At 33.8% G+C, this 27,017-nt stretch overlaps 1 protein-coding gene across 2 annotated transcripts in view; it reads left to right on the forward strand.

Moving 5' to 3' along the window:
- LOC134662492 (nephrin) overlaps positions 1 to 27,017 on the forward strand; it is a 127,180-nt gene that overhangs the window by 5,783 nt on the left and 94,380 nt on the right. For both annotated transcript variants that reach the window (XM_063518737.1, XM_063518738.1), the window contains exon 2: positions 5,745 to 5,951. In XM_063518737.1, coding sequence (XP_063374807.1) covers positions 5,858 to 5,951 — 94 coding nt within the window. In that variant the 5' untranslated portion in view covers positions 5,745 to 5,857. The remainder of the gene's footprint in view (positions 1 to 5,744; positions 5,952 to 27,017) is intronic.

Below are 27,017 nucleotides of genomic sequence, written 5' to 3' on the forward strand. Positions count from 1 at the left end.
GGTAGATGTAATACAAAAACCTTTTTTTTTATTAAGATTATAAAATACGTAAAGTCAGTTCTGACGCTCGCCGGCTGGCTACCCCTGCACGCTCACATCGCTCGGTCGTCGTCGCGAGTCGCGCGCGGTTTGGTCACAGTCAACCTAACACGCTTCTCCTCGCTTTGGTCGTCATCGTACCTTTTATTTGACTCCGACAGAAAACCGTGAAAAAATATAAAAAATACTAAACATTCAGTTGATCTTGATCTTGACATACGTAAATAATTCATTCATATATTATATATTTCTACATGTTTCAGTGTGTTTAAATTTTAATACACTTAGGGACCTACCTGTTTAGTTAAAAAGAAAACTTTCACAGGTACAAATGGATATTTTGAATGGCAAATATATTGTTACACCAAAATGATGAAGATTGTCGTGGACTTTTAGAATTTTGAGGAAACGAGAAATTCTTAATAGCGCTGTCGGTACACCGAGAAATTCAGTAAAATGCTGCAAATGATGTTAAAGGTATGAAAATCGGTACGATTGATCTTTAGGACATTTGAAACAATTTGACCCGAAGCACCAACAAATAAAAAAAATCGAGATGAGTTATGACGTCATCTTTTTGTTGTATGGAATTAAAAAAAAAATTTAGAAACCTATCGTGTGTGGTATTAAACGAAAGGGCTTTATGAGCCGATTCCAAAAATATATCATATCATTACATTTCAGTTTTTTTTTATTATAATAAAAATAATTCTCCAGATACAATACCGTTCAATTTTTTTTTTTGTAAAATGTAGGTACCTCAAATTATACCTAATATCCTAATAAAATGTAAATATTTTCAAAATTGCTTGTAAATATTTTCAAATAAAGCAATTTTGAAAATATTTACATTTAGTATTTTTTTTATAATTTGTTATAATTTTTATAATCTATGAATCTTTCAATTAAATATATAAATAGAAAGCATAAAATTAATATACAACGGTGTTTCCAGAAAGTCGCTTATATCTCGGAATCTATAAGTCGTAGTAAAAATTATCTATGTAAGAATTAACTAAAAAAAAACTCACCTTTAACACCCCCCCCCCCTCCCCCTTTGCCCGAGTTCTCCACCCCCCATTCATCAGTACTTTTTCTTAAAGCTTACGTAGATATTACCAAAGGAACATGTAAACCAAGTTTCAATACTCTTATTTTACCCGAATGACATTATACTCGTATTGAGTAATTCAGCAGTGGTATTATTATACTTTGTAAAATTGAAAAATTAAAAAAAAACAAATATAAGTATTTTCAAAATTGCTTTATTAAGATTAGATATGAGGATATTAGGTATAATTTGAGGTATATTTTACAATTTTTTTTATCGGTATTGTATCTGGAGAAGCCCAAACTTGGTATGTTTTGAAAATTATTTTTATTATAATAAAAAAAATTACTCAAATGTTCAGAAAGCCCTTTCGTTTAATACCACACACGATAGGTTTCTAAACATATTTTTTTATTCCATACAAAAAAAGAGGTTGTCATAGCTCCTCTCGCTTTTTTTATTTTTGTTGGTGCTTCAGATCAAATTATTTTAAATGTCCTAAAGATAAATCGTACCGATTTTCATATCTTTAACACCATTTGCAGCGTTTTTTGGCGTACCGCTATCGCTATAATGGGAGCTGGAGCCGATACTGCGGTGGTTCAAGCGTAATCTAAATAGAAATTTATACTCGCATGTGGCTTAATTACCCCGTTAGTCCGTAGTTTCGTCAAATCACTAATAAAATGAGGTCCAAAACTTAATCTTCTTTATCGTATGTGATAATGTGTTCTTGAGATATGCGGAGGCGATGCACGATGCGCCGATATAAACAATGTGTACTAATAGTTAAATGTTGATTCAAGTAAGACAATCCTAGAAAAAAATCAAGCAAAGAAGGGAAAAAACCCGTCAAAAACATTTTGTCGTTGTTTCTATTTGAGAAGGGATACCGTTGAAGTGTCGTACAGAGTAAATGGGGGTCCGTAAATCCGGGTCGTTGAGTACTCGAAAGTTTACGGGTACCGGATTTCAAGAAAATGGCGTGTCATATACAGCGTGCTACATCATTCTCAGTTGTGCCGATTTGCCCTCCTCTCGCAGGTTCGGAATCGGTTTTCGAACGAAATTGTTGAATAAATTTAGCTTTGATACAGTCTGTGACGAAAAATTGCAAAATAGCTTTAGTCCGGTAGTAGGTAGTCCGTTTTTATTTTAGATGAGCGTGATATATAGGAAGACAATACCAGTAAAGGCTTGCTTCCACGTTATTTTTTCCGGATCTATTCCTATCAAACATGGCTAAGAACTCAACAAAACTTCTCTGCAAGGAAACTCGCTTTCTCTCAGTCCATCCTTTGGAGAGTTATGATGCCACAGACAGACAGACAGACATTGGCGACAAACAAACACCCCTCTTTTTGCGTCTGGGGTTAAAAATGCTTTTGAATTTGTAACATCTACGCTAAAATAATCGAATTTAAAATAGCAGAAAATAATTTCACTACAATGTTCACGTTTAATTAATCGTAGGTACCTATATTATAATTTTAGCACGAGGAAAATGTCGAGATAATTATTATGATAATATTCCGTAGCTAAGGTCATTGATTCAAGAAAAAATAAGTTAAATGGAAAATCGTGATATAATTTATTCCAAAATGTTTTGAGGGTAGCATTTTAAGAGGTTTGACGTATATTTAATAGCAAAACAATTACATCAATCTCAAAAACAGTGCAATACAAATATTAAATTATTATTATTGAACATACTAGTTATATAATTATGTCCCTTTTGAAGCGGTATATACATGGGAGTTATACCTAATGGTACTTATATAGTCAAATAGTTTTTTTCTTTCTTTCAAGGATCTGGTTTTTTGGGTTAAAGTACAATCCCATCAGGAAAAAAGCATGAAATTTTGCTGAAGGAGCGCTGCAGTTGCAAATGGGTGCTTCTATTGTTAATTAGGTATCTTGATATAGTATTTTATACAATCGTGATATAATGGAGAGCTTTTCAGTCGAGTAGGTACCGTGTTTAGGCAACGAAGCTTGCTGAGTTGCCTAAGTAAGGTACGAGATTGAAAAGCTTGATTATATCACTATTGTATACAATACTTTTTCTACGAGTCAACAAAAAATACTTAAAACTAGTAGAAGAATCATAAATGTAGTTAAAAAAACCAAAAGTATACAGCTAAGATGCGCGAGCAGCCGCGATACCTTCATACTCGTATGCGACTCGGCCCCCGCGCCCCCGGCCGGTTGGTCAACGACACCTTCTCGTAACTCATGAGGCCCTGGTACTTGCTCCGCGCTTTCGATTGATCAATTTCATTATAGTTGACTAAACTGTATCGAAATGAATATTATAGTTGACTAAACTGTATCGAAATGAATATTATTGTTGAGTTGGGGTCCCATAGTGGAAAAAGTATGCGATTTCACTTTGGTATATGAAATCTTAATTCAAGCATTGCAGTCGAGGAGTAGAAAAGTACATTACAGTCTTTTGTTGCAGCATTGCTATTGCGATTTGAACGTTCATTTCATCACTCGTTTTACCAACTTACTAAGCAGTAGAATTAGTCAAACCGTCTATAGATATTTGAAGAGATACATGTATAAGTACCTAGGTATGTTGGAAACAAAACACCTGAATTTTCAATACCGTCAATTTTCATACAAGTGAAAGAATTTTACCTTATCTTTGCATTCTCTGCCTTTTGTCATTCAGTGACCTAATTTGCATCATCTGAGATAGGTATGCGATAATTGAAGCAGGTGCGGTGCTTTGTTTTTATATATTTTGCGATGTTATTAATCCATTGTTAGCTTAAACATTATAAGCACGTGAGAAGATACTTAATTATTATTTCATTAAGTACATAATATATATATATGGAATTTATAAAAATATTGCATAATAGTTGTTTGTTTAGCTCCGTTTTGTAAACAGATTTGGGAAATATTTTTTTTATGTTTAAAAGTGTTTAGTACAAAGTTGGTCCATTTTCATCAAATCCAGTTCGGATGATGGGATCTATAAGGAATTAAGCGAACTCCTCAAATGGAAAAATAAAATTAACGTTTAAAAAAAGAAAAAACCGGCCAAGTGTTAGTCGGATTCGCATCCCAAGGGTTCCGTACATTAAATCCGACACACGCTTGACTGCACATTTGTAATAGGTTTTCCTGTCATCTATATGTAAATCAAAATTTTTAGACCCAGTAGTTTCGGAGATAAAGGAGGAATGGTCGGACAGACCGACAGACAGACGCACGAGTGATCCTATAAGGGTTCCGATTTTTTCCTTTTGAGGTACGGAACCCTAACTTAAATGTAATGATGTGGTATATTTTTAGAAACGGCTCAGAAAGCCCTTTCGTTTAGTACCACACACGATAGGTTTCTAAACTTAACTTTTTTTATCCTATACAAAAAAAGATTGAGTAGGGGAAGTCCGGGCATAGTGAACACCTTTACCTTTGACTTAACATAACAGAAAAATTTAACGAGGAAGAAATGAAAAAAGTAACAATAATAAGTCTTTATTTAATAATCTTTTAATTTAAAACAACACTAGCCTCCAATGTTTAATAGTTGCTACAATTTTTGAACAAAACGTAAAAAAAGATATTTTATTCGCTTTGCCCAGGGTGCCGGGCAAAGTGAAACAGGCCCCCGGGCAAAGCAAATATTACTCATAAAATCTTAGTTAACTTAATAACTAAGTGAAAATTAATCAACATAAGATCATTTCAATAATATTAATTAGAAAAAGCTGTCACAAGTAACTTTTGATATATTTTCACTGATTTCATAAGCATAGTCTTCACGGGACTTCTGAAGACATTTTAACACAGCGAATCCACGTTCTGATAGCCATTTCCATGACGTCTGTTAGCCAGGAGCCATTATCGATCTTTTTTTTTTGATATTTATATACCATCTGTAACAAAATATTATCATAAAAAAAATTACCTAATAAATTCAAAGTGAACACGCTATCCGCTTTGCCCGATCCACTTTGCCCATTCAGTCTGTTAAAGAAATTAATAATTAAAAAAAAATAACCGTTGGATTGTTTTAAAAGAAATGCGTTGTAAAAGGAAGATACTTTAATAAACAATACAAGCATCTTGAATTAAAATTCGAGATAATTACTGTGACAAAATAATATACAATGTACCTTTCCTACCTACCTACCTGCTGTTGTATACCTTTCAAAATCGAATATTTTGCACTAAAAACACATTTTGACTTGTCACCGACGACGCTCACAGCGACCGCTCCCTATGACGCTTGCCGCTCATAGAGCGAAGGATCCTGAACATCATATAGGCGCGTGGTGCGACAAAGTCGAAGAGTTTAGGATTGGGAGCCCGAATTCGCTTTGCCTGGGGTGTTCGCTTTACCCGGACTTCCCTACGTCATGTCAAAACTCGTCTCCTTTTTTTGGTGCTTCGGGTCAAATTGATTCAAATGTCCTAAAGATCAATCGTGCCGATTTTCATACCTTTAACACCATTTGCAGCATTTTCCTGAATTTCTTTGTGTACCGCTATCACTAATTATATTATATTATGTCAAACAATTGAAGACTTACATCTTTTTGTTTTGTTTGTATCCCATTTAGCGCAGCGAAATCCCTCACAAACATAAGCTTAGCAGTAATTGCAAAAATTAATTAGCCTTTACTTGTTACAGATTTGGACGAAATTGCGGCGCTCTAGAATGGAATACAGAATAAAATCAGGCGAATTCTTAAAAAATCTACGTTTATTGTAAATATATTCATAGATAGGTAGATAATATACAAAATGTATAGTGTAAAGTCTATTGGAAGAACTTTAATTGCTTTTCTCCTGCTGTTTGTGTCAACGCCGACGGCTACACAGAATACCGTCCTTACAGGTAAGCATACATGCTTAAGTGATAATCTATAATACAGGTTGTTGTCCCTTTCCCATATTCACATTAATCACATTCGCTGAATATGCTAAGTTTAAAGTGGACACATCTAATCACCTAGAATGTATGAAACTAACATTTGGAATCAGCTTTTTGGGTTGGTTCATAGTCTAATAAAACATGGTCTTCTCTTCCCAGAGTGACACAAGCCTACGTCACAATAACATTGCCACTTTATATAGCGCTATCGCATATTATCATATAGCGCTGTCGCATGATCACGTAGGCTTGTGTCAGTCACGTGGTCAAGGTCAAGTCGGAAGAGAGTACCAGGCGGAGTATATTATTATACCATGGTTTGGTTTTGGAATTGGAAAGGGCTGAAAGGACACTCCGATCAGTTTGATGTATTATGTACGAATACCTATTGAAATATTTATAAAACTGAAAATTTTGGTTCCAAAACCAAGTATGTAGGTATAGTAAGTTAATGTACAGTATATATCTACATTCAACTGAAAATAACTTGCGTAAGTAAATAGCTTGTGTACTTGTGAACCTTACGTAGGTTAGGTTATATATATATATAACGTTTATTCGCTTCATCCCTGTCTTTTGTAAAGTGAATATTTCCGGAAATAATATCTTCGAAAGGGAAAAGTAGCATTTATTATTAATGTTATTTTCTAAATATACGAGTATAAAGACCGATGATACTTATCCCATGATTCCCATGTCATGTACAGTTCGCTGCACAGAAAAGGTACCCCGCTGCATATACATTTGTGTGAAAAGGTGCTAAGCTAATAGTATTGCTGACTGTACATACCAGGCCAACGTGAAACTTCAAATACCTTTTAGCTCATTATTTGATTTCAGTAATCTCCTTTCTCATACATAGTTACTCGCATTTACCTTTCAAAAGCTTGGTCGAAAATGAGATCAATTTATTTAATGCTTCATGAAACACGATTATTTATGTTAAAAACCACATCATTTACCTTCCCACCATACCTTTAAACCGCTTCTTTGCAACTATTTTATCAACTGCCTAAATAAACCGGTGAGCCAGCACTCGATCTGTCTTCAAGCCGCGGCGGGCTTATTATCTAAGTACCTAATATCTCAACGGTATCCTTGTACTATTCATACATAACTCTTATGTGACCATAACAAAGGGAGGACAGATAAAAGCATGTCCGGAATTCAAAATGAACGGAATAAAGCATATTATTTGAGTTTTGCCTATGGCCTGAGGACGGGCAAGTTTTATTACCTAATGCTTGTCAGTTTACTTTTGCTGTATGGCTGAATGTTGTTGTCGGGTGAGTATAAATGAAGGGTGCATGGAAAGAACATAATATCTAGTCACTTTAGTAACATTTTGAATAATCGCGGTTTTAAAATTTGGAACAATGTCAAAACGTATGGTAATTTCGTGACCAGGTATTATTGAATTAAAAAATAAGTTGTGTTACATTTATTATACAGTGGTAGCAAAAGATATAATATAACTAAGAGTTCATTAAGAGCTCTTCATTTTGAGATAAAAATCTCCTTTTCCGAAAAAAGTGACTAGACATGTTCTTTCCTTGTACCCTTCAAATATGAAGTTTGTTTTAACTAATGGGTGATAACTAGATAAATAAGCTACCTAGGTACCAATTTTGTTTTATGTAACTCCGAGTTATATAACCGTTACATGTAAGTAATCTGAATATAAGAAGAAATTATTATATTTAATTATTAGTCATACTTAAACGCCTCTTAAATAAGTAATAAAACATTTTAGGAGTTTGCTTAAAAGCTCACTTTGTACACACATAAATAATTATAAAAACTGTATCTGGAGGCACGGCAGCCAACCCCAGCCAAGTCGAGGAAACACAAACAACTTAGGCATAGCCACTTCATCGTTTTTTCTAAGTCTTTTAGGAGGCTAATTCGAACTTATTTAATAACGAGCTAATATAAAAATGATGTCCTTTTGTTTTTATTCTCGCGTGCATTTCGCTCGTATTTGTTTGTATCAGTATTGGAGCGAGCGTGAGGCACGGGCGAATGTTAACAAAATTACATCATTTTGCGAATGCGAATTGAAGTGCAACAATTTTTTATTCATATGTCAAGCTGGATTCAAGTGCTCTGAAATTGGTTTATCGATCGCTAACGTAACGAGTAGATACCGATATTAGTTTACTATTATCGATTTAACTTTACGATGGTAAACATCTGCTTCTCGCCCCGGTGTTTATACGTTGCAACATTTTACGGATAGTAATTTTAGTAAAGGCGAGACAATGTCTTCGTTATACGAGCTACAGACTAAGTAATAATAATAAGTAATACGATTAATAACACACACACACATATTGTAATAACTTTAAAAAATTATCAAGTCTTTATACTTCCTCTTTTTCATACAAAATAAATATTATCTTCAATGTACGCCATTATTATTGTGATTGACTTTGCTTGTCATGCCTTAAAAATACCAAAATTGCGTCTTAGAATAAACTTTGAAGTGTATTAAAAATCAAAACACAAGTTATTTTGTGAAATAAATGTGGTACTGGTACAACGTATTTATGTGTTTTTAAAACTGGGAACTCTTGATTATATGCTTTAAACTCAATAGAACTCCAGATATTTTTTGTAAAAATATTTCGACATCGGCCCCATAACATTCATGCATACTTTAACGGTTATGTCCAGGACCTCTTTGTCGGAGTTATGGCAAAGTTTCAAGGACCACACAACGCTACCGACGCGTCTGGCATCTTCGCGGATGAGACTAAGTTTATTAGATACTTTGCGGTCCCAAGGGTATGACATATGATCTCCCATTGCCCTTGTTAGGTAAAGTAATTTTTATTGCGGCCGATAAGACTATAATAATATCCATAGATAATTGTGTAAGTCTACATCCAGTTGGTATCCATTTAAGGCATTAGGTCTATGAAAAAAACTATTCATTTTATTACTTAAGTATATCTTCATTATAACATTTTTACCTTGTAAAATACATAATTCTAAGAATAGTGCAAAATAAAGAACTTATATGACCTATACGTTTGTCTTGAAAAAGGTAACATACCAGAAAGAAACCTATTTAAGAAACCTATAAACAAGCGCTGGTGGCCTAGCGGTAAGAGCGTGCGACGTGCGACTTTCAATCCGGAGGTCGCGGGTTCAAACCCCGGCTCATACCAATGAGTTTTTCGGAACTTATGTACGAAATATTTGATATTTACCAGTTGCTTTTCGGTGAAGGAAAACATCGTGAGGAAACCGGACTAATCCCAATAAGGCCTAGTTTTCCCTCTGGGTTGGAAGGTCAGATAGCAGTCGCTTTCGTAAAAACTAGTGCCTACGTTAAATCATGGGATTAGTTGTCAAGCGGACCCCAGACTCCCGTGAGCCGTGGCAAAATGCTGGGATAACGCGAGGAAGAAGAAGAAGAAACCTAATATTAGGAAAGTAATAAAATATATACTACGACAATAAAATAAATACTGTGCAATTATTAGTATACACTTCAGTCTATTACAAATAAATATGAAAAATTAGAATATTCGTTTTGAAACACTAGAGTGGCATTTATATTTCAAAATCCTAACATGATTGGTTATTGATACGATACGAATTTGGCACTACATATTGCATACATACATACATATAACCACGCCTATTTCCCGGAGGGGTAGGCAGAGACCACGGATTTCCACTTGTTACGATCCTGATATACTTCTTTCGCTTCCGTTACTTTCATAACATTCCTCATACACGCTCGCCGGTTTAGGGTGCTCTTGACCTGGCCTTTCTTCAGGATTTCCCCGATCTGATCAGAGAAAGTCCGCCGAGGTCTGCCCCTTCCAACTTCTACTTCTCCCTTATACACTTTCTTTGTCAGCCTTCTTTCACTCATTCTTTCCATGTGTCCAAACCATCTCAACATACCTTTCTCAATTTTTGTCACTACATCTTCGTTCAGTCCACACTTTTCCCTTATTACACTGTTCCTAATTATATCTTGTAATCTCACACCACACACACTTCTCAACGCTCTCATTTCCATTATATATTAGCACAATTTAATTTGTGCACATTTATGAGCTAATCGTTAAAAGATCGTAATTTTTATAACGATAACAAAATGCAACTGGAATTTTAAAAGTAGATAGGCTTTCTGAAAACTTATTTATGGCCAATAGTTAGAGCCAGCTTGTGCAAGTTTTATTAAATCAATCACGTGCAGCAGTGTGACATAACGAAACACGAGTGTTCAGGCAACTTTTGAAAGAGACAAATTGGTACAAAAACGTCAACTATAATTTTTACAAAGACAATCATTTTGTAAAAACAATACATTCAATGAGTAAATTGTATTACCTACTGCAGCGATACGCTTTGGTAGAAACCTTTTTTTTTTTCTTTTTGACTTAATTCCCGACGACGTCTGGTTTGACAACAGACACGAGATTCATTGATCTTCCAAATGAAGTTGGTGTCAATTCTGCCTATATCATTAGCGCAATTTTTAAACGTTCATTGAATATCCTTTTTGCAATTGGGAAAACCGCTTTTTGTCGCGGGTAAGTGTTCGAATCTTTTATTTTATTATTTGTTTGCATTTCTTTATTTTAGCGTGGCCTTTCTCTTCGTCCGCAGTTTTCTTTTTCGGGAACATTTTACCATTGCCTTTGTGGACACGGACCAATAGCCGGAGAGCTAGCCACACCACAAGGCGCACGCCACGTTACCTGACATAGTTCGGTCAACGATTCAGACATCAGCCTGAGCATGGGCAGCGCACCATTGGCCTAAGCCTATTCCCGACATCAGTCTGAACTGAACGTGGTCGGTTCGCAGCTCTACCCCACAACTCAAGGGAAGTGTCCATCCTTTTAACGAATTCAACAAAATTTACAATTTAAAGCGAACGCTAAACCATTCAACAGTTTTCTGTGTGCATTTTATAAAAAATTAAATTATTGTTACATTCTTATTGCTCGCAGCCTGTTCCTTACTGGTACCATTAGGGAACGAGAAAGACTTAGCCAGGTAGATAGCCTTTTAGTTCATAAGACTGATTTCGGTGTCACACTACATCTTAAAAATTACTTGACTCTGAAACTTAGCTGATTTCGGTGGCAGTTACCTTTTTTTATACTATTTATGATTTTGTGTGGGCAAGGTGACTACTTATTTATTTTAAACTGTTAATTATAAAGTAGGGAACAAGAAAGAATTAGCTGATTTCGGTGGCACTTATTTTTTGTACTATCTATGATTTTGTGTGGGCAAGGTGTCTACTTATTTATTTTAAACTGTTAATTATAAAGTAGGGAACAAGAAAGACTTAGCTGATTTCGGTGGCACTTATTTTTTTATACTATCTATGATTTTGTGTGGACAAGGTATTTACTTATTTATTTTAAACTGTAAATTATAAAGTCTATTATTTATACTTTCCGAATAAAACGTGGCAATCTTGTAATATTTTTTCCATTCCTAATAAATTTGCTACACTACTTAAAATATAAACAATAACGATGATGTAGTTTGTTGAGATAGGCGATTAATAATTATTTTTCAGTTTGTTCAGTTTTTAATACGGGTTCATTTAAAATGGTCTTTCGGCCGTCAATTTTCGGAAATTAAATTAGGTAAGTACAATACATTTTTAAATATACTTACATAGTTGTTTTGTATTAAATTAGGTAACCGGTATAGAATACCTATACAATTTTAGTCTTGACTCCATAACCCCTACGGGTTATGGAGTCAACACTATACCTACTATATCCATCATACGATGGATATAATATTTAGGTAGGTACCTTACCTTCAAAAAACATAATTTGAATGAGACTTTTATCAAAGACTTAGTTCATTTGGATTTTAATTTTTAAGTAGGTTTATTTTAAGTTTAGTATTATTTATTTTTATATTTAGCTTTTAAGTTGTTGATGATTATTTCTAGATAATGCTATAATATAAGTTATAAAGTAGGTAAGCTATGTTGTGCCGTTATAGGGTCCATATTCGACATCTCTACTGTACTTTGGATTTTTATATCTATTTTATTTATTGCGGACAAAATATCAAAAACCTTGATGTGCTCAGATGTAGGTAACCGTTTTAATTATTTTTTAGTTGAATCGAAATACCTTAAAACTATAATTCGGTTTTTTAGCAAGGTGCGCGATCTTGATGTGCCTTTTTGTTTTAAAACAATTTTGAAAAATAATATGCTTATCCTAAAAACTAACTACATAAGATTTGTAACAATTATAAATCATTATTATACGATCTTTTGCATTAATTTGCTTTCATAAGTAAGGTAAACTAATTTTTAAAAGCATTCTTCAATAGTTTTCAATAAAAAGACACATGAAGACTGTTATCATTTTTCTAATGCTAAAAAAAACGAAACAATAAGTAGTATGATCCTATTTCTTTGAGTCGTTTCAATACTAAACCGTCTAACTATGTACAAAGACATCATTAAAAACTTATGAATTGAACATTCAACTTATTTTGAACTTTTAAAATACAGTATTTTATGACTAACAAGTAACCCTTTTACCTAAAAACATGTAGCTAACGTTCAAAACAGAGCGTAATTTTTACACAAACGCGAAGGTGCCTAATATAATAAGATATTCAACATCCTCCGAGCGTGCGCTAAAGGGATAAATAAGCGCCCCTTTTCGAAAATCCCATAGTCAACACAAGTTTCTCCTTAAGAAGTAAAACACTTACATAAAGGTGCATTTACAAACTCCAGTTTTAATACATTAAAATATGTAGATAATACAGAAAATATTACGCTCTTCTTCGTTCTTCTTTACTCAACGACTTACCCTTAAAAGTTTAAAGCAATTTAAAAATCCTTATTCCACATTTATCGGTTCTTAGTTACTTTGTGGGCTTTCACTGCTATCTTGTCAAAGTCCAACGTTAAATGAGGCTCCTATATATTAGAAAAATATGCATATATTAACCCTCTTATTCATAAACGCGATGCAAACCTCAATTAGCTAATTATCGTTTGTCCTTGTCTGTTATTTTGACTTATGAATGTGTAAGAAAGGGATAAAACATAATTTACTGTCAGAGTCACTGAACTCTCAAATCAACCCTAATGCTATAATTTATGAACTAAAATTACCTTACTTAGCAATAAATAGTAAACTGGCTTGATGACATCATCACACTAATTCAAATGATTAAATTCGTGCGATATATATATACCTACCTGTTTAATAAAATCTAGATATATACAGTGGTATTACTAAAAGAAATTAAAAACTAGCTTAAATAAAAAAAACTTACTATAAGACATTAATTTATTCTACTTTTTTTATTCCATTGCAAGTCGAAGCGAATGTTGTGGAAACACCTTTATTCTGAAACTAGGGTCGTGCAAATAAATCTCTTAGCGACAGATAAGGGCTCGATCCGAAGAAAGGCCCGTGCTTCAGCACAATAAAGCGAGCAAGATAAAAAAAATATAAACGAACAACACAGATAGTTCCCATTCTTTACTTTTGCTTTTGTTTCTTCTGTGCTCATTTTAGTTCCTTTTTCTGCTTTCATAATAGTGTTTAGATTTTAAATTTTCGTACTCGCTAGCACAGAACCCGGTTAATCGATTGATTAAAGCCGCTAGAAACTGCTGATTCTTGTACCCACGGGTTCCACTTATTGTCATTTTGCCTGATTATATACTCGATAATAATTAATAATCTGAATGCCGCGCTAACAGTTTTCGATCAAATTAATTAATTACTAGTTATATCTTGGTTAAAAGGTATTTGGTAGTGACTGAATCGAATATACTCTTTGAGTAGTATTGATATCTGTTATTATTTTAAATGCTCGTAAAGCTTTAATATGTACTCAACTATGTAGATGGGACTTTAGTTAGGTTTCAATGAATAGGTAGGCAACTGTTAATAAAAAAAAAATAAAGAACTTGAGTCGTCTTTAAATGTTAACCCAGTATCTAATTAAACCCATAAACAGTTTAATCATAGTTGAAGTAATGAGACAGTCTGTTGATCAAAGATTTTGTAAATGTACCTCCTTTAATAGTGAAAGCTTAATTTAGCTCACTTTGATTGTGATGTTGCAATTTGTTCAACAAAAGCAAATGACATGTGAGTCACCCCTTGTGTAGGAGAATAGGTACCTAATGTTAAATCATTTGTGCCTTTGTGACATTTTCCATTATTGTGAGGGCGTATTTAATTCAATATTACTTGGGTACCTATCAGCTTTCTTGGCATAAACAAATTGAAACTTATTAATTACTTACACAGTAAAAGTTGAACAATGGCAAATTTAATTGATACATCAGGTTCTTAACATAATATAGTTAATAATTCAGTTAATACTTACACAAATAGAATACACAGATACGTATACATAATATGCAATTCATCATGAGTCATCATAAGTCACATCATCTCATTATCATCACAACAGTTTACTACAACGTAAATCTTTTCTGAATCCGCTTTTTGTCTGTATATGTATGACTGATTTCAAGTTAGGTTGATTTCAAATCAGTACTTTAGTATTGTATGTTTATAAATAACATAGGTATTAAAATAATTTGGTATTAAGCAGAAACGTCTGCAACCGATACCACAATATTTAGAAATAGAGGAAAAGTAGAAAAATTCACTGACCCGCTCGAGACTCTAATTCGCGGCTCCGGGTCGGGATACCAGCCCATCGCTCTAGCAATTGAGCTCTTTTATTTCTAAGCATTAAATAGGTACTTATTATTCGATGTATTCTTTATCAAATCGTAACTATCTATAATTTTCCCAATATACACACAATAAATTCTACTAACTTCAAAATTTGCGGAACTCTAAACACCTTCTTTAAGTAGGTAATGCTGGAGTCAGATAAGTAAATATGGTATATATAAGTTTAAGTCATCTCGCAACTCGTTACTAATCCGCTAAGCCATACTCACGCCGATAAACTTCACTAAGTACTCTAAGTAGTCTGATTTCTTGCTCTCTAGACTGAGGAAACTGAATGTTTCGTTCCGTTTGATGTTGAATAATAATCCAAGCGAAGCTGGTGTTCAATAATTGATAGCAGCATGGATCACTGCTTTCTTAATGTATAGAAATTTAAGATCTTCCAGAAATTCCGTCCACTCGTATTATAAATACGAACACTTGATTGACATACAAAGGTCAATTTAGTTACTGAGCTTACTGAGCTGAGTTCTTATTGATGATCTAATTTTGGGCCCAGTAAGAACTCATTACGCACAATGAGCTGTAGACAACTGTGATTGTTACATGAAAACTTTCAAAAAATCTAAATTATGCTTAGGGGTAAGTTCAAAAATGGGCCAAAGTCTAAAATCGCAAAAATCTACTAAATTAGAAGCATTTTATACTCTAGCAATAATCTCCGAAACGCTATCTTCATTTGCTTTCCTGCGCCACGCCATGTCAGTCGTGGAACCACGTGTGTTGGAAACACATTTCGGTGTTGACCCGTCACATCTTTTAATTCTATAATTATTCAATTGGCTGAGAACAACCTATGACTTCGATATATATTTGATGCGATTAAATAATTCACGATTGCTGCATTACATACCATGCAAATATAAGAGCAATAGGATATGTCGCGGAACCTTTTTTGTTTTACAGTAAGTAAGAATAAATAAATAAATATTATAGGACATTCTTACACAGATTGACTAAGTCCCACAGTAAGCTCAAGAAGGCTTGTGTTGTGGATACTCAGATAACGATATACAGTGAAACCTGGTTACGTGGGACCTGGATAAGTGAGAAACTTCTATAGCTGAGACTCATTGTGCGGTCCCGACACTTTAGCACTGGATTACCTCTGTTAGTGAGATAAAACGAACCTCTATAACTGGGATTAGTTGTTGTGAATTTATAGTCACATTTACCTCTATAATTGAGACAGAGAGTGTATTTTACCTCTTTTACTGAGACTATATTTATAAGATTACATTTTCCTAATTGTTTTTTTAGAATGTTATAGGAATTGACCTCTGTATCTGAGATAACGTCAATCCATGACCTCTCTAACTTGGACTTTTTTGATCAATTTCCGTATTCTTACTAACTCTTAGTCTATCCACAAATTCCGCATTTGCTTAATTGTGTCTAAACGACTTCAAGTTTCATTTAGTTACTTTATGTAGTTAAAACTATAAAGCTGAAATCTTGATAAGTAACACGAATAAAGAAATTTTCATTTAGTAAATTTCTATGACGCCATGAAGTCCGTATTAAATTTAATTGAAAAAATCTATCCTTTGGAGAATTATTCAAAATAAATTCAAAGAAATATTGAAACAGACTTAAAAAATATTTAGGGACAAGGATTATTTTACCTTGTTTATTTTTAAAGATAATTACAAATACCTTATTAACCACCTCTATAACTGAAATATATCCTCTATTCTCACCTCTATTAATGGGACCCTCTGTAAATGAGACAGAAATTTATTTGTACCTGGCTAACTGAGAGCCTGGGTAAGTGGAATACCTCTTTAAGTGAGACGAATCTGCTCGTCCCTTGAAGTCTCACTTATCCAGGTTTCACTGTATATGTATAATATAATATTTTAGTATTGATCATTAATTTTATTAAAAGTTACTTTTATAAACAACAACTACGAATAAAATTGTAACAGGTTGCTTGCAACCCGCACTGTTAACGTAACCAAAGAGTTAACCTTCCCGCATGAAATTTATTTGGTATAATAAATTAATGAATCATTGTTAGCGCGGCGCGGTTCATAAGGTCATGGAATGCGCATCAAACCGAACATTCTTCATTTTAATAAAAACAAAATCATGAAGGTATGAGTCATGCAAGTTTTATATAAGAATCTTCTAGTCAGTAAATTAATAAAATAAAAATGTAGTTAGTATTATTACACATCTTGAATGAATGTACAAATGACTTTATTATGTAGGTTGGTAGTCTAGTTTTGAATCTTAGTAAAAAAAATCCATTGCAAATAATACGAAAATAAATAGGTACCTATTTATTGAGGTCATGTACCTATACTTATAGTCTCTGAAAAGTGACAAAAGCAAACCTACTACCAATGTTCGTCTGTCGGTGGTCTATATGACAGTTGAAATTTTCTCAGTGTGAATTTATATAGGGGCCGTGCGTGTAGAGTTGTAGACTATAGGCCCTCCAACACGCACGCCATCTTGTGACCTGAATAAAAAAACCTATATCGATAAAGTGTGTATTTATACTACCGCTAGAATAACATGTGTATAAATTACATTGCTATGTGAATCTTATACCTTTAAACGAGCAATTCGTATATATATTTATTTTTATATATATTTCGGGGATCTCGGAAACGGCTAACAATTTCGATGAAATTTGCTATAGGTATGGGGGTTTTCGGGGGCGAAAAATCGATCTAGCTAGGTCTTATTTCTGGGAAAACGCGCATTTTAGAGTTTTAGGTCGGCCTCTCAGATATAAAAATATAAAATAACAAGTTAAGGTTTGAGGTTTTATAAAATAACAAGTTCAAGCCACACAAGAAGATTTTTTGTTTTATTTTTTGATGTACCTATATAATATGTTTATCTGCAACGGTTGAACATAATATAAACCAAAAACAAAAAAAGACACTGTAAATTGGTATAAAAACCGCTGAAGCGCCGGAAAAAATAAAAACCATTGTATGCATGTGAAGTACCGAACTCTTAGGTCGCGAGTGGGACTCGCCACTGGCCGTTTTTAAGAGGCCGGTATCAATTTTAGTCGCAAAAATGTAAAATTGATAGATTTAGTCGATGAAATTGTACACCTTTTGTTACGTAATAGAAATAATAAGGTATTGGTTTTTATTAGCACGTCTTCTTATCTTGCACTTTTACAGATATTTTTTTTGAAAACAGACTCACTAAATTAGTAATGATTTTTTTTTCAGATGGACGTTTAGGTAAACGCGCGTAAAGCACTGATTTTGTCAATCTTATTTGTAAATTTCGTAAAGTTTGGACTGCTGAAAATGGTAATTTTGTATTACACATATCCTGTACTCCACTTTTAATAGACTACATTTTTGTTATATATGATACTTATTGAATAAGAGTAAATGAAAGTTAGACGAAATCAATTTTCACCAGAAATTACTTCAAAACAAGTGACAATTTTTCGTGAAAATTGACTTAATTTCAACGTAATTTTGATACTTATACAATCTAAAACATTTTCTGAAACTGTTCTTATACATCATTTTGTATAATTTACCACTATAACATTTTGATGATTTTTAAAAACTGCCCCTTCTCGTCATATATTGCCGGTGACGCACGCTCGGGACCTCATTATTAAAAAGCAAGATGAGAAGACGTGCTAATAGAAACCAATACCTTGTTATTTAGATATTAAGTAACAAAAGGTGTACAATTTCAATGACTAAATCTATCAATTTTACATTTTCGCTCTAAAATCGCTAACGGACTCTTAATTACTGTAATTTCATGTATTCCAGCTCTTATTTCAATAGAATATTTAATAAACAACTATAATGCCTATTTTATTAACGTGTGTAATAATACTAATAATACAAAATTTTGGATGCCAACGCGAGCCTTGACTTCAATTCGTAGGGGCTCTGTTGACATTGAATTACATTTGGTCCGGTGGTTTTCAGAGTCATGCAAAGGGCCCTGAGGGCATGACAAATATTTACACTACGACGTCAAGGTATCTGTCTTGGAAATGGGACTCTCATTATTTTGCTTTTTGTAATATGTTTTGTTTGCTGCCACTCTCATAGTATTATGGCAATCATAGCAAAGCGAGCTCAGAAAAAGCGGCCAAGTGCGAGTCGGACTCGCCCATGAAGGGTTCCGTATTTAGGCGATTTATGACGTATAAAAAAAAACTACTTACTAGATCTCGTTCAAACCAATTTTCGGTGGAAGTTTACATAATAATGTACATCATATATTTTTTTTTGTTTTATCATTCTCTTATTTTAGAAGTTACAGGGGGGGGGGACACACATTTTACCACTTTGGAAGTGTCTCTCGCGCAAACTATTCAGTTTAGAAAAAAATGATATTAGAAACCTCAATATCATTTTTGAAGACCTATCCACAGATACCCCACACGTATGGGTTCGGAGAAAAGTGGCTGTGACATACGGACGGACAGACAGACGGACAGACAGACAGACAGACATGACGAATCTATAAGGGTTCCGTTTTTTGCCATTTGGCTACGGAACCCTAAAAAGTAGCAATATGTTCACATCTTAAAAATAACAGGTTTCAGAGGAGCAATTATTCGCTAGACTCAGCTAATTTTACTATGGGACCAACTCCGAAATAGCGAAAAAAGAAACTTTGGATGTTACAGTACCTATATAAGTAGAAAACATCGACATCTGATCAGCCAAAACGTATGAAACAGACAAAATGATTTGCGTGATCCGGAGTTGGTTCCGTCTACAGCACGATATTATTCATAACAGCTTAAAAACAACTTTTTACCAGATGTTCTAACTCTGTCACAAATACCGAACTACTCACTTCTACCCCTCTACAATCACGATTTGTTGCCTTAAACATTTTCCTTATCTGATCATAAACTGCTTTCGTGTTATCAGACAATAATCGAAAAAGTTTCAATTAAGATAAATTAATATTACAATGAAACATTAAAAAATTAAGCAATGTTTTTACTTAAAAAAATGAGAAGGTAAATAAAAAAATACCAAGTTTTTTAATTAAAACAGAAGGCTTGAAACATTCTCGTTGAGACGCAACGCAATTGTTTTTTTCACTTCGTTGATAATCGGAGTACTTAGTTACGGGCTGGCTTGGAAAGATTTCCTCGTTAATTTAAAAATGAATTGTAGCTAAAATGCCTATACTCGTAAAAAGCTGTAAGAATCTTTTTCATTGTCATTTACAATGCTTTTCATGTTCAAAGGGCAATCGGCCAAGAGATCGTTCCCAAAACCCGTAAACATTATTGTTGGACAAAATAAATACCGTAAATCCTGATTAGGTTACCGTAATTTTAATTTTGTGTTTTTAAAAAACGAACCTGTCTGTAGCAGCAGTTTTCTATGTATGACAGAAAAAATTGCAGGTTTTTTACCTTAAAATGATGTAAACCATTTTACGATAAAAATGAATATTAAAAGAAACTATTTTTTACAAGCTCAATTTAATATGTCGTATTTGTAAAAGAATAATGTCACTTAGTTAATTAATGTATGTACTCGTAATACTAAAAAAGTACATCCATATGACTACTTAAGTATTTGACATTAAATTATTCAAATACCCTTTTAAAACTTTGTAGACTTTCTGTAAGTTACATCGTAGGTATTATTTATTCTGTTGGCTTGTTTCCATCTTCTGCGACCTGTCGCGCGCCTTCAAGACGATTGATCGCTTTTTAGGGTTCCGTAGCCAAATGTCAAAAAACGGAACCCTTATAGATTCGTCATGTCTGTCTGTCTGTCCGTCTGTCTGTCCGTCCGTATGTCACAGCCACTTTTCTCCGAAACTATAAGAACTATACTGTTGAAACTTGGTAAGTAGATGTATTCTATGAACCGCATTAAGATTTTCACACAAAAATAGAAATAAAAACAATATTTTTTTGGGGTTCCCCATACTTCGAACAGAAACTCAAAAATGTTTTTTTTCATCAAACCCATACGTGTGGGGTATCTATGGATAGGTCTTCAAAAATGATATTGAGGTTTCTAATATCATTTTTTTCTAAACTGAATAGTTTGCGCGAGAGACACTTCCAAAGTGGTAAAATGTGTCCCCCCCCCCCTGCAACTTGAGAATGATAAAACTAAAAAAAATATACGATGTACATTACCATGTACACTTCCACCGAAAAAATGGTTTGAACGAGATCTAGTAAGTAGTTTTTTTTAATACGTCATAAATCGCCTAAATACGGAACCCTTCATGGGCGAGTCCGACTCGCACTTGGCCGCTTTTTTTTCTTCTAAAAACAGTTACTATTCGCTGTCACGGGAATCTTCCATAAAACAATTACTTCCTTCCTGGAAAACAGGAAGCGAGGCACCTACGTGCTAGACTTTATAAGGTCGGTTAACTGCGCAGTTTTTGATCCTTGCTAATGACACATCAACAACCTGTCCAGGCGTAAAATACGTTACACCTAATTGCAGACGATACTTGTATAATAAATTTGTTAATGCCGACTGCTAAGGTGGGATTCCACAAGTTTTTGTTACTGTGGGGTACAAGCATTTTTGTACTGAATATGCGTGTGCCGCACGCTGGCGGAATCCCGTCTTTACATTTTGTTCCGAGCTAAATGCTACTTATGTCATGGAATGCACGCAGGTTATAGGGCATGAAAATGGACTAGGCGGTGAAAAATATGAACTAACTGCTCAGGTATTGGATGAAAAACCAGACGCATGCCGGTAAAAAAATGGAAAATTATTAAATTTTATTTGTTTTGTCTAGTTATAACATGTAACCAAAAAAAAAACTAATAAATAAAATTAAAATGGGCTAACCAAGCTTTTTCCCGGAAAGGCCAAAAGTTACTGAAGCGAATTCACACACAGAATAATCATAGAGCGACCTTTAACCCTTATCTTGGCATTATAACACCCGTGATACATGGAACTTTAAAAATTCTAGCAGGTTAACTTTATTACCTAACAAAATAATTCTGCCATAAATATGTCGAGCTACCCCCTTCTTTATTATAGAAAAAAATAATGGAGACAAGTGTCATTGTAAATTAATTAGTAATAATCAACATGGCGCCGCGGAAACAACAAATTTCGTTTCGTATTGGAAGTTATGCACTTATTTCTTAGATTAATATGTATTTTCCCATAATCTACAGTTTGATGCATTAACGATCTGTTAGTGCGTAAATATTTCCATGGCGGTCGAATTTTAAAACATTTACTACGCAGAATCTTACATGAAACTGTTATGTATTATATTTGATACATTGCCAAGAACTCAGAAATGTACATGTCAAAAGGATTGTATTCCATTTAATACATTGCCAAGTTGTCATCAAAATAGGTTTACATGTTTTTAAATATTTTTTATATTTGTGGGGTTACAAAAAATGTTTCAAATATGTCATATTAGTTGTCGTATTATTTAGTTACTGAACTTTGATTTTTTTTAAGTAATAGATGTTTTTAACAGTATATTCGTACGCTGTAGCATTATTGCTACGCCGTAGCTCGTAGCGCGGAAAATTTTGTGTATGCCCAAAAATGCCCCCTAAGTAAAAAAAAAGTTTTTTTTAGCTTTCATATATTTGTTTACTTTTCCTTTTTGACGTAACTTCTTGTTGACTACTTTTTGGAAACTTTACCGAATCAAATTTTTCTCCCATGTGATCAGGTATTTGTAGATATAATTTATATTTACAGATGTAATAGTTATCTGATGGTTTAGAATGCGTTTAATAAGCAATAAATGATGATTTCTGTTGCACTACATGTTTTATTTTTATTAAAATCCTCATTTTTCTTTTAAAAAGTAGGTAACCGATTTGTCGAGGGATTGGCATTGTATCAAATATGATACATATGATTTTCCGAAACTGGGAAAACTTGAATTTTTTCCTTAATTTTTTATAGCCTAGTATGCTCAATAGGTGACCCAAATCCACAAAAAATATTATATTTAAAATATTTTGAGCCTTACCAAGATAAGGGTTAAAGTTATCTGTAATGTTTTTTACCCAATATACTATGTATTACACTTTTTTTGTCTTTGTGAATGGAGTGAAAGCATTTTTTTTTAATTTCATGGTGTTTAACCACTCAGTTGCTTTTGGATTTCAAAAATTGTAGCGTAAATTGCTTCGCGATTTTAAGCCAATGTCCGCGCGATGCAGTGTCTTATTGAAAAATTAATTAATTGGCGTCTAATGAACCATTTGCTATGATTTTTTTACACAGAATAGTTAATAAAACAAGGAATCTGATTCCGTTGCTTAATGTATGGGTAATTAAAATAAAAATAATTATAAAAAATGCGTAAACTTGACACACTAAAAAAGTCGAAACCTTCAAGCAGAGATGTATTTAAAAAAAAAAAACTAAAGCGATAACACCTATTTTTTAGTATCGTAAAAAAAAGTAGATTAGTTCTTCTTTTATTTAGTACCAAATACCATATAAGTGTATATTAAAAATCCTTAAATAAACATCATTTCATTTTATGACACGTCACGCAAGAAATACGCAGGACGGATCGAAATGTTTCGTTGATTCATGATGTATTTTTGAATGGTTAAAGAGACTCAAGTACGGAAATATAGTTCTAATAAGAACAAGTAACTAATAATCTTTAATTAGAATAGTCACAGTTTGCAATTATCGCTTTCATTACGATTTTACAAGTAAATAACAAGAAAGTATTACGTACCACCGCAGTTTCGGGTTCTTTTGCCGATCAAAAACAACACAATATCACATTTTCACTATAAATTTTTCACATCATTAATCACAGAATGTTAGAACAAAACCATATTACACAAAAGAAAACTGCTAAATACGGAATTACACTAATTTAAACGTAAATAAACAAAGCCGATATAAAAACACCCGCAACACCTGATCCGACGCCGGTAGGACTGGCCGCCATGTTGAAAAAATGGCCGCCGCTGGTGACTAGGGTCGGGGCACACAGAGTGCGTTAGGCACAGGTAGGTCCAGCATTCGAAAAAGTATGCAGACATTATTTTCAGTCACCGTCATATTCTTATCTACGTTATTTAAGGTACTTTTCCTTCATGTGACATAGTCTGGGGACACCCTGTATATGACCATGCACTAATAAAAGATATACCAATAACCATGTGCAAATAATGTCAGGTTTCCCCAAAACACAATCTTAGTAGTTGAAACATTAGTAGGAACACATAACAAGAATGTACCACACGGGCACGCAAAGCGTCTAGTGTGCCTCATGCCTTACGACGTCCGAGCGAGACGTTCGCTAAATTGCTTTTGGTAGCTAGAGTTACCAGCCGCCCGGCACATACTTACAATTGTTTCTTTCGCTAATCCTGTATAACATATCACAGGTTTAAATGATTTTATGATTATAAATGAAACTTAATATTTAGACTATTTAAATAACAATATTTTATTTGAAAAATATGACTTATTCTTCAAAGTCTTATCTTATTTCAATCGCAAGTAACCGAAAAAAATCACCGTTTAACTACTTTGAAGTGAGATAGTAATTCATAATTCTACATTAGAACTGAAATATACATTCTATCTGTTAGTTAGATAAATACATAATCGTTTGGTATAAAATTTAGATAGTAAAAGAGTAATTAAAAATACTTACGGCATTTTTAAAACACCGACCACTTTTCCGCAACTTCACTTTCGCACAACTTTGAAACCGACAGCTGTTTAAAATATTTTTATTTTATCATGTTGGCTAATTTTTTTTTTCTGTATTGCCATGTTATTTGTCTATGCTCGGAACATAGTTTAAACCGCTTCCAAGCCGCCACTCACAGATAAAAAATCAAAAATCGTACAATGGTCGTCTGGTAGCTCTGGCTACCAGAAGCAATTTGTAGGCGTTCAAAGTTGGTAGCTCTAGTTACCAGAAGCAACTGAGTGGTTAATAATAGCCGCTGATAAAATAGTATAAAGTAGGAACGAAAACACATCTTTGGCACATTCATCAATTAATACGAGTATAGTGCCGTATTCGAACTTCAAGATATTCACAAGAGACGACACGTACTAGATCCATTCTAGATACGTTATAGTTTAGATTTCAACTAGTTCTCTTTTGCAGCGCAATTCGGGCAACCAATGTCACTTTATGTTAGATAGAGTTAGATATCTATTAGATGTGAATTGGATCTCTAAGTCATATCTTGTGAAAATCGTTCAAGAGTATCTCCAGAATCGCGCAAATGTCAAATTTGACAGGTTAGATCTTAAACATATCGTTATCGTATCTTGGTGATGTCTATAAGATATCTATTTAAAAATCCGAATCGGGCCCTATGTCTTGAAAATATCATAGGTAATCTATCTTAAAGGAATGGAAATATCAAGATGGTTAAATCACATTCCCTCTAAAATAATCAACATCACGGCCAAGTGACTGTTCCTATCTATCCCCTAAAAGATTTATAACGAAGGCGTTACCGCCTTTTATCTTCATCTAAGCCGAGACCCCGTATTTCCACTCTACGTCTCTATCAATGGCTATCCCATTTGCTGATTTTTCTGTTCACCTGAGTTTTGTTCAGGCTATTCTTATATATTTATGCACTGTTTAGTTATAACAGAAAATCCGGTACATATATTTAACTGCTACTTATATACCGTAAAATGGGGTGAGTAGGAACTGAAATTGAAACTGAAATTCAAACCTCGATAACATTTTATTTTTACATATGAAAACTGAATGGTGTATATAATAAGTGTTCCGGACGTTTGTATTTTAGTTTTTATTTTATTTTGGGTAGTTCCATTTCATAACTTTGACGATAAAGAGGAAAACCCACCTCACCCCGTAGTGCCTCGTATTTGGGGTGAGAGGGGTTTTCATACAAAGGTGATTTTGGAAGATTATTGGATCGATTTTTTTTATTATGCGTATTACTATAGCTCCAATTTAAATTGTTATACATTATTTTTGTAGCAGTAGCCTTAAAATCCCTTCTCACCCCCCTCTCAAACCTTCTCTCCCCATTCATAACCCACCTCTCCCCGCGAAACCTACTCACCCCGTTTTACGGTAATTATAGTGTGGATTTTTTTAAGATCACATTTTTGACAGTTATGTATTGAACTTTATTATAATATATTTATTATTATAATATATAATAACGTAAACGTCATAATTATGTATATACACATATAAGGGTTAATTCATAACCGTCAAATATGTGATCTAAGGTTGCGCCGACTATAGGTATAACTATATTAGCTTTGCTAATGATGATAATGATGATTCCCATGACGCTCGTTAATTAACCAGGCAAGGTATTTAATGTACCTACGTCCTATACCTTAATGTTTTTATGGGTTTTAACGTCATGCCGTCAATTTTCAATTTAATTTTAAAACACAAAACATGAGGGGAGTTAATCATATAGGTTATATTCGTGCTTAAAATCTCTGCAATTTTATTGGCACAATGGTTAAAAAGCGGCCAAGTGCGAGTCGGACTCGCCCATGAAGGGTTCCGTATTTAGGCGATTTATGACGTATAAAAAAAACTACTTACTAGATCTCGTTCAAACCAATTTTCGGTGGAAGTTTACATGGTAATGTACATCATATATTTTTTTTAGTATTATCATTCTCTTATTTTAGAAGTTACAGGGGGGGACACACATTTTACCACTTTGGAAGTGTCTCTCGCGCAAACTATTCAGTTTAGAAAAAAATGATATTAGAAACCTCAATATCATTTTTGAAGACCTATCCATAGATACCCCATACGTATGGGTATGATGAAAAAAAAATTTTTGAGTTTCAGTTCGAAGTATGGGGAACCCCAAAAATTTATTGTTTTTTTTCTATATTTGTGTGAAAATCTTAATGCGGTTCACAGAATACATCTACTTACCAAGTTTCAACAGTATAGTTCTTATAGTTTCGGAGAAAAGTGGCTGTGACATACGGACGGACAGACAGACGGACAGACGGACAGACGGACAGACAGACAGACATGACGAATCTATAAGGGTTCCGTTTTTTGCCATTTGGCTACGGAACCCTAAAAACGATAATCATTCTGAGGCATACTGCCGTATTCGAACTTCAAGATATTCACAAGAGACGACACGTACTAGATCCATTCTAGATACGTTATAGTTTAGATTTCAACTAGTACTCTTTAGCAGCGCAATTCGGGCAAACAATGTCACTTTTACGATAGATCGTGTTAGATTCCATTAGATGTGAATTAGGTCTTTAAATGGTGGCAATTCCCCGGTCCCATTCGTTGCTGAAGCGCTAGCAAGATG

The sequence above is a fragment of the Cydia amplana genome, chromosome 3 (assembly GCF_948474715.1).
Source record: "Cydia amplana chromosome 3, ilCydAmpl1.1, whole genome shotgun sequence".
NCBI classification, from domain to species: Eukaryota; Metazoa; Arthropoda; class Insecta; order Lepidoptera; family Tortricidae; genus Cydia; species Cydia amplana.